The 9,462-nt window shown below is 42.5% G+C and overlaps 2 protein-coding genes across 3 annotated transcripts; one reads left to right on the forward strand and one right to left on the reverse strand.

Annotated features, from left to right (window-relative positions):
- Positions 1-3,203: 3,203 nt before the first annotated feature.
- On the forward strand, positions 3,204-6,393 carry LOC121804985 (VAN3-binding protein-like). Of its 2 annotated transcripts, none has more exons than XM_042204725.1 (7): positions 3,204-3,597; positions 3,710-3,820; positions 4,359-4,776; positions 4,858-5,091; positions 5,245-5,294; positions 5,407-5,464; positions 5,633-6,393. In XM_042204725.1, the coding sequence occupies exons 1-7, from the start codon at positions 3,385-3,387 to the stop codon at positions 5,842-5,844; spliced, it is 1,296 nt and encodes a 431-aa protein (XP_042060659.1). In that variant the 5' UTR covers positions 3,204-3,384; the 3' UTR covers positions 5,845-6,393. The 2 variants fall into 2 exon arrangements, with proteins under 2 accessions (XP_042060659.1, XP_042060660.1); XM_042204726.1 differs by having other exon boundaries at positions 3,209-3,597; positions 3,713-3,820.
- Positions 6,394-7,218: 825 nt separating this feature from the next.
- On the reverse strand, positions 7,219-9,186 carry LOC121803273 (protein LIFEGUARD 4-like). The gene is made up of 4 exons (XM_042202953.1): positions 8,801-9,186; positions 8,003-8,116; positions 7,711-7,868; positions 7,219-7,615 (listed from the first exon to the last, which is right to left on the reverse strand). The coding sequence occupies exons 1-4, from the start codon at positions 9,048-9,050 to the stop codon at positions 7,415-7,417; spliced, it is 723 nt and encodes a 240-aa protein (XP_042058887.1). The 5' UTR covers positions 9,051-9,186; the 3' UTR covers positions 7,219-7,414.
- Positions 9,187-9,462: the final 276 nt, after the last annotated feature.

Raw genomic sequence — 9,462 nt, forward strand, 5'->3', positions numbered from 1 at the left:
GGATACAATACTTTTTTGCTATAATTCAAAGTGGAGTACTAATTAATTACTCTGGTGTAATATGATTATAGATTTAAAAATAGTTGTAATTCACAACAAAGAATACCTAAAATTGTGGCGAGGAGAATTACGTTTATTAGGGCATCCGCAACGCGTCTCGTTGCGGTCCCTATCTCATCTCGGGGAGATGAGACGACAGCGAGACAGCGTTGCGGGCTCCGTCTCGTCCCCATCCCGTCCCGTAACTCGTCGCGGAGAGACACTCGGCGAGCTATCTCGCCACGCGCGTTGACGACGTGGCGAGCTGCGGTTCGTCCGTGACGCCCACTCGCCGGCCCGCGAGTAGGCGTCGTTTATTTCCGTTGAAAATGTATTTTTTATTGTTTTTTTTTAATTCAGAAAAAATCGAAAAAAAAATCCCAAAATTATACTAGCCGTTTATAGCCGTTTTTTTTACAATTTTTTTTGAATTTTTTAAGCCCCAATCACTTCTATAAATATCAAATCATTCCCACAAATTAATCCACAAAAAAACTCTCTATCCTCACTCAAACACTATACATTCTTCATCTCAAAACATTATTCTTCTCCCAAATTTAATCCATTCATGGATCCATTTGAGCAAATGCGTCGAATAATAGAAGAATCGCTAACAGAAGATCGACGTCGGGAGGAAGAGGAAGCCGCAGCGCCTCAAAGGCGATCCCGGACTTACATCCATCGTAACCGGGAGGAAGCCGCCGCAAGGAAGAAATTAAATTATGTATTTTTAATATTTTTTTAGGATTTTAATTATGTGTTTTTTAAATTTTTTTAGAATTTGAAGTTGTAATTTTATTTTATTTTATTTAATGAAGTGTGTTTTTATTAATTGAATTGGTTGGAAATAAAAAAAATGAAATTGAATGAATAGTTAAAGGACGGGATAGTTAAGAGACGGATAAGAGATGGAGGATTGCAGGTGCTGTTTCTTAGAGCATCTTCAGTAAGACTGGACGTCAAATAGCCCTCACATAACCTTCACACTGCCACATCATCAGCACTACAATTCTCTTGTCACATCAACTGGACATCAAATAGCCCTCACATAGCCTTCACACTACCTATCCACATCACTAATAACAATTATATAATTTAATTTACACTCGTATCAACATACGGAATTTAATTTACGAGACAAATACGGAAAATTCGAATAATAATATTAAAACTTAAAAAGTACATTAATTTTATAAAAAAAGTACAATAATTTAAAAAAGTACAAAAATTAAAAAGTACATTAATTTAAAAAAGTAAAATAAAATCACTCCTCGCAGCCGTCCTCGTCTCCGTCGTCGCCCAGCGCTTCTTCACCGTCGTCGCCGCCGCCTCCGTCGCCACCTACGCCGCGGCTATTCCCGCCGGTGTCCCTCCTCATCGCCTCCAATTCTTCACGCTGGCTCTGGAGCAATACACGAAGAAAATCCTTCACCTCGGGGTCCACCGCCGCTTGGAAGTCGGCTAAGGTCTTCACCATTTGAGCGCGCGTTTGTTGGCGCGCGAAGAATTTGAGCTCCTCGGTAGACCTGTCGAGGGGGGATGTCGAATGGACCCCCTGGGAACTCGGGGTGCCCCCCCTCGCAACCTGTTGCGCCCGCCTTTGGCCAACCGGGCGAGGTCGGCGACCGAAAGAAAGAGGAGTCGGGACCTCCTGGGCCGTCTCGGGGAGGTCTGTCGAACCACCGCTGCTGCCGCTATAATCTCCGGTATAGTTCAGTTTCTGCCTCTTCGGCCAGCCAGCGTCGACGCCTGCCCGGAATTTCTCCGACTCGTTGAGCACAACGTAGCAGTTCCAGTAGGTGAATTCATAGTACTTCTTCTGCGGATCGGGGTAGGCTCTCTCCGCAATCCTGCTGCAGTCTTCCTCTGTTTGGCCACTGGTCTGCATGCGGAGGGCGTTGGCGTACAAACCCGAAAATCGAGAGACGCCAGACCTGATTCGGTCCCAGCACTTCCGGACCTCCTACCCGGTGCACGGTCTCCCTTCAGGGCAAAATGCCCTGTAGGCTGCGGCTATCTTGGCCCACAAGTTGACGATCCTCTGGTTGTTCGAAACGAGAGGATCGTCGCAGACACTCACCAACGCCTTGGCAACCGCAACGTTCTCCGCGTCCGTCTACTTCCTCCGGCCCCAGATTTCAGCCTCCGGCTGCGACGACTCGCCGACCTTCTTGGCCTTGCCCTTCTTCTTACCCCGCCCTACTCCCTGGCTTTGAATGAGAGTTTCCGGAACCTCGTTCATATCAAAACCCAAGTCCGCTAAGGAGAAGGTCCCCGTATACTGTGCATCCGTTGTGGTCGATGTGTGTGAAGAACCGGTGGAAAAATCAAAAGTCGGCCGATAGGCGTTGTCCCCCCCGTGCGTCCCCTGCGCCGGGGGAATCATCTGCTGCGCTGGTGGCTGCATCCCGGGTGCCCACCCCGACATCATCTGCATAGGGGGCTGCATCCCGGGTGCCCACCCCGGTATCATCTGCTGCCACGGGTACATGTTGTAGTACCAGGTCATCGGAGGCCAACCACCTCCCCCAGGAGCCGGGGAAGTATGGGACCCTACCCCGGGAGTCGGGGGCGTCTGAGACCCTACACCGGGAGGCGGGGGAGTCTGAGACCATCCCCCGGGAGTCACTGGAGTATCTTCGTAGTTGTTCTCTATTGCTCGTTATTGATCTTGAACAGAAAGTAAGGTAGAGAGAGTACTCGTTAAAACAAGTGGTGCGAATGAAAATGACGTTCAAAGCGCGTATATATAGTGTTTTCAAAAGAAACAAAAATAAAAAATAAAATCTGACGCCGGTTTGACACCGATCCGGGACCCACAATGGCGCCGTGAGGATCGGCGTCGGAACCGGCGTCATCGCGCGAATCGGCATGGCCACGCCGATTTTGACGTCGATTTCGCCGACGCCGGTTCCAATGGTTCGGCGTCAGAACCGGCGTCGGCGAAAAATCAGCGTCGCGATTTTGACGCCGGCATTGGAGATGCTCTTAATTAAATAATGGAGGGTTGCAGGTACAGTGGGGTTCATGAATAGTTAAGAGATGAGACGGATAAGAGATGACTTTTAAGTTTGAACAAAAATAAATTAAAATTTGTCTGGCTTTCAGTCTTTCTCATGAAATAATCTGTGCGAGCTTTTCATATCTGCAACTGTAAGCTCAAGCAGACATGAGACAACCATTCGAAAGAGATAGAACGAGAGAGAGATTGACACATACCGATTAACTGTTCCTTTCTCTCTCCGACATGTCTATAAAGAATTGAGAGTGACCTCCTCATCTATCCACATCCCATGATCCCATTTAACAACAACAAGCCCCCTCCATTTTTTTCAACTCAAAACCATGGACAGCAGCATGTTTAAACCTTCTGAAACTCCAACAGACCCCATGGAATTCCTCTCCCGCTCCTGGACCTCCTCCCCCCTTCAAATCTCCAACGCCCCACCTCCACCTCCACCTCCGCCGCTCCAAGATATATCCCAAATCTCCAACCCTTTCTCCTTTTCTTTTTCTGAGACCTCCCAGCTTCTCATGGAGCGTATCATGTCACAGTCTGTAAGTAAAGATCGGTTTTTTCTTTTTGTCCATATTCAGATTCTTGGAATTTTGTGGATTTTGGAGACAGTTGTATTTGTATGATCGATTCATATGGGTACTACTTGTGAAGCAGGATGTATCACCTCGTACTTCAGGAAGGCTATCCCACAGTGGGCCTCTCATTGGAAGTTCCATCTCTGATAGCCCACCACTCTCCCCTTCTGAAATGGATGATCTCAAGGTTTCTTCTATTTCTTTCTTGTTTAACTGTTTTCTCTCTTGCACTTGCATTTATGATGTCTGTCTTCTGATTAATTTGCTCACAAAGCACAAGTTCTGCACACAGAGAGATTGTGTATGTATCAGCTTTCTCTTTAACCAGCAACATTCTGAAACTGTTAGCAGACCACCTATGTCAGTTTCTTGCATTAGCTTTAAAGATTGAAGAATGTTTGAGGTAGCTAAATTTTTATTTATTAATCATTTTATTTCCTAAGAAGAATGTAGTGTGCTTGGCTGTGATAAATGTAATGGTCTGGCAATAATGGAAAGAAAGGAATTGATGATGTGGGGGCAGTCTACCATCTTGAGTGTGGTTCATGTTAATTTCTTGAAATCAATTTATACAAGTGGTCCAGTTTCTTGGTGGGCTCTTTTTGTACTAATCTTATTGATTGAATCAAAATGTGGAAGTTGCAGTGCCCTCTGCACTTACCTACATGTTCCACACAAGTTTTTAGCATTAATTTAATGATGTTGACATTGGTTTATTGATGCAGTTGATCAGTGATCATGCTAGCGGTAGCAACCAGATCAAGAGCAGCTTCGTCGCGGGAACTTCTGCAGGCGGAAGGAAGACGGTTGGAAGGTGGTTGAAGGACAGGAAAGAGAAGAAGAAGGGGGAGGTGAGGGCACAGAATGCACAGCTTCATGCTGCCATCTCTGTTGCTGGTGTAGCAGCAGCCATTGCTGCCATAGCGGCCGCCACAGCCGCGTCGTCTGGAGCTCGAAAGGACGAGCAGATGGGCAAGACCGACATGGCCGTGGCTTCAGCTGCAACACTGGTGGCTGCACAGTGTGTTGAGGCAGCTGAGGCGATGGGGGCCGAGCGCGAGCACTTGGCCTCTGTGGTCAGCTCCGCTGTCAACGTGCAGTCGCCTGGAGACATTGTGACCTTGACAGCTGCTGCAGCTACTGGTGAGAAAATCTTGCAAATTCTTGAATCACTCATTTATGTTTTAATATTTTTTTTTCTGAATTTTTGCTGCAATTTTCTAGCTCTGCGTGGCGCTGCCACATTGAAGGCGAGGGCGTTGAAGGAAGTGTGGAGCATTGCGTCTGTTATCCCCGTGGACAGGGTGATGGGAATGCCTAATGGTGGCAGCAGTGGAAGAAATGGGAGTTTGAAAGAAAGCCATAGTGGTGAGCTTGCAGCTGAAGAGAATTTTCTTGGCATTTGCAGTAAGGAGTTGCTTGCTAGAGGCGGTGAGCTCTTGAAACGAACGCGAAAGGGTAGATTTCTTGCCTAACTCATTACAAGAAATGTTTATGTTAGTGACTATTTTAGTATGACCGTTTGATGATGATGCTATTTACTCGTTTTTCTTGATGATCATATGCGTTTTTAGTCGAGTAACGGGTCATATTGTGTATGGTGAAATGCAGGTGATCTTCATTGGAAGATTGTGTCTGTGTACATCAACAGAATGGGTCAGGTGAGAGCCTTTTCTTGGCCATGATTGAACAATAAAAAACATATAATATGTTGATATGCTTTTGGCTTTCACTGATCTGAAACAGAGAGTTTTTGATTCACATTTGTGATAGGTGATACTGAAAATGAAGAGTAGACATGTTGCTGGGACAGTCACAAAAAAGAAAAAGAGTGAGTGAGCCATTAAATTTCTGCTTGTGTCTTTTCTTTTTAATTTAAACTATTGGAGGTGGTGGGCTTGCTTCCATTTGGGGATTTGAGAAAGTAGTGTGCAAATTGTTTTGAGAGAAAAAGATAAAGAAAGTTGGCATCTTTTTTCCTTTTTCTTTAAATTCTCAGATGTTGTGCTGGAGGTGATGAAGGACATCCCGGCATGGCCGGGGCGCCACCTCTTAGAGGGCGGTGAGGACCGGAGATACTTCTCCTTGAAGACGGTGGCACGTGGGGTCGTCGAGTTTGAGTGCCGGAACCAAAGAGAGCATGATATATGGACTCAAGGTGTTACAAGGTTGCTTACAATTACTTCAGATCAGAGCAGACAGAGGATCTAATGGTTTTGCAATCCTATGATTATGGCCTAAAAGGCTAAAATCTTGAAGTTTGGTTTGGAATTGTTTTTTTTTTTTTAATAAAATATCTTAAGCTTCTACCCAATGTGAAAAATGAAGCTAAAGTTGGTCAGTAATGGTAAAATGTAAAGTGGAATTAAAGAAAGCTAGAAAACTATGTGATCTTGTGGTAAAGGGGTATCTTGGACTAGGTTTTGGTAAAAAAAAATGGGAGACTCCCATTTTTCCTAAATTTTATATTATTGCATTGCATATAATGTTATTTCCCTTTAATTAGTGTTGGGAACATAGATTAAGGTTTGTGATTAGGTAACTTGGTTTGTAATCATTGTATTGCATTTGGCTTCTTGTCTTTTCTTGTAATAGATTAATATTTGTGATTAGGCAACTTGGTTTGTAATCATTGTATTGCATTGGTTTGCTTCTTATCTTTTCCTGTAATAGATTAAGGTTTGTGGTTAGGCTTGCTTTGTTTGTAATCATCGTATTACATAATGAATCCAATAATGCCTAACATGGTATTTTTTTGTATATATTTCTCTTTGAATTGATATAGAAAGATGACATTAAAAAAAAAACTCAACATAACTATAAACATATTGTTATTATCAAAAAATTGTCTGAACCGAAGAAAATCTATAGATTCAGATATTCACAGAACTGTTATAGTTAGGGATGTCAATCGGGCCGTCGGGTTTCGGGCCAACCCTACTCGGGTAACGGATCAATCGGGTGCGGTCTAATCGGGTTGTGATTTCTTTCGGGTTATAAAAGTTCAACCCTAACCCTAAAAACTCGGGTTTCGGGCTAGCCCAGCGGGTTAATCAGGTTGTTATCGATAATATTAACATACGATCAATCCAATAAATAATGATTAAAATTACTAATGTTCATACGATATAAAATATTTAATTATGATATGTTTGAGATATATGCTTAAACTCAATCATAAACATGATCAAATACTAATATGTGAGATATTTCGTGGAATTTTAATGCATGTTTTAGAAATTTAAATATTTTTTTGAAGTTTTTAATTTATTTATCAATTATTATATTAATGAAAATTCAATATATAATTTGTATATTTAATATAAAATTGAAAATTATTTTTTAGTTAAAATTAATCAATGAAGTGTCGAATTAGGAGTAAAAAAAATAGAATAATAGAAATTTTATCGGGTTTTCGGGTCTGGCCCTAACGGGTTGCGGGTTAATCGGGTGCGAGCTAATCGGGTTTTGATTTTATCGGGCTAGAAATTTCGAGCCATAACCCTATAAATTTGGGGGGCTATTTGGGCCAGCCCACGGGTTATGGGCTATAACTTATAGGAGAAAGCAAACACACCTTCCACACATATAAACCATTCTTGTGTATGAAACCATTCTTGAAACACAATAGTACTTAAAATACTGTTGAGCAAAAAAATAAAAAAAAAATAAACACACTTTCAACCCCTTAAGTTTTCTTCAGAGCAAAGATGGAATCTTGAGCTTCTTGTTTCCTCAGTGACTCCACAACTTGTCTTGTTCCAAGTTGGAAATGAGGTATTCAATCATCTCCAAATATAGCAAGAATGTACAAGAACAGATTCACTATGTCCATGTACAGACAGCATGCTGCGTCGATGTACTGATCGTAGTTGAACCGCTTGATCAGATTGTCCGTGTCGTAGATGATGAAGCCTGAGAAGACCAGTGCCCCCACACAGCCGATCACCTGCTCCCCGATTCGCCCCAGAGGGAAAATGATCTGTCAAGACAAGAGACAGGGTATATCAAGTACAGCACCATATGCAAATAGATCATGTGAATTTCTAGATTTTTGAGGCATGAAAACTAACTAACCCTAATGATGCCAAAGGCCATAAGAAGCAAGATAGCACAGAACAAGAAAGGCCCCATGAAGCTGAAGTCAGCGCCACGTTTTGCAGCAGCAAACGTGAACGCTGTGAGGCCAACAGTCACAAGTAGAGTCAGACCGGCAGCCAGCAACACCGCGTCACCTGTGAAAAAACAGTTAATTCCTGTTAGCATTCACATTGTTTCTTGAGAAAAAATATTGTGTGAATTTTCTCTGCTTGAGTAGTTCTTGGCTGCAGAGGAAGCTGTATTAAAAATAGACAAGAAATATGATTACCTTTTCTTTGAGAGGAACAAGCCCCAACCATGAATGCCATAGCAAAGGTGAAGAGAAACAAAAGAATATAGTTCCATGGATGTTTCTGACTGAAGCAACTCATCATCAAGCACACTGCATCATAAGTCCAAACAGTTAAATAAGATTCCAAGAACGTATGTGACTCTTTTTCAGGCAGAAATTCATAGACATTCTTGTTTGATGGAGTAACTAACTAGAGACATATCTCCAAGGCCATTTTACATCATGCACAAATAATAGGCACTCATTTATTAGAGGAAAATGCAATTTAAATATGCCACTCATCAAAAGAAACATCTTCCAATAAGTGTTATTGAACGTGCCCCCGAACCTAGGATTCAATCGCCCCATGATGGCCGAGGCAAGCACGGGTCAATGGGTGAGCCTAGGGTGGGCTTTATTCAGGGGTGGCTAGGTGCTTTCCAGTCCGGAACATATTCTTGCCCAAGCCCAATATATTTTAGGGTAGCCCAGCCCATTAATCCGACAGGTGGCAGCAGATTGAAGAGCTAGGGTTTCAAAATTGAAATTAGGGCTTGAAATTTCGCCTCAATTCATGGGGCCCGCTCCCCTCGCTCCTCAAATTATTACCTTCCCCACAACACTAGCACCAGTATTCAACAAATGTCATTCTACCATCACTATTCATGTTTCCATAATCAATGTTTAGTTTTACAAAAACTATTATTCAAATAACTTAATCCTCCCCTAAAAATTCATAATTGAAAACAAAGAAAAGTAGGATATGATGATGGCGGCGAGAGAGGAGAGAAATACGAATAACGGTAAGAATGATGGCGGCGATCATGGTGTAAAGGCCGGCGGGAGTGCGAAGGAAAAGGCGAACGGGCTGAATAAAAGTCATGGCAATGGCAATCCCGAAGGTGATGAGCAACTGCAAGCAGAGAATGGAATAGACTTTGCGGATGAAGCCCCATCGCATCTGCGGATTCTCCTGCATTCCCGGGTACAGCTGCCCATTCCCCTTCTCCAGATCCACGCCGTGTTTGTTTGAATAAAATGCCATCCTTCTCTGATCAACCAGAAACTCGTCTCCTCTTGTTTTTTTTCCAAGAAACTACAATGTGTTCGATTGATTTTCTTGGGAGGGTTGATCAAATCTTTGTTTCTCCAATTCTCTCTCTTTTATAGGGACATTTTTTTTTTTTTTTTTTTTTTGAAGACCCTTATTTTTGGGGCAATAATTTACGTGATTTGAACTATTAACCGTGTTTTTTTAAGTGGCGGAAGATTAATTGCTTTAAGATATACTATATATTTTAAATTCAATATATACACCATTTTAATACGCAAAAACTATTACTATTAATTAGTCGAAAATATTATGGTCGATATTCATGACCCAATGTAATCGCTCCACGTCAGTGTTATGTTGATATGTTCAATACCCGCCCTTGCATGGAACAATATTAGTGTTA

The sequence above is a fragment of the Salvia splendens genome, chromosome 5 (assembly GCF_004379255.2).
Source record: "Salvia splendens isolate huo1 chromosome 5, SspV2, whole genome shotgun sequence".
Lineage (NCBI taxonomy): Eukaryota > Viridiplantae > Streptophyta > Magnoliopsida > Lamiales > Lamiaceae > Salvia > Salvia splendens.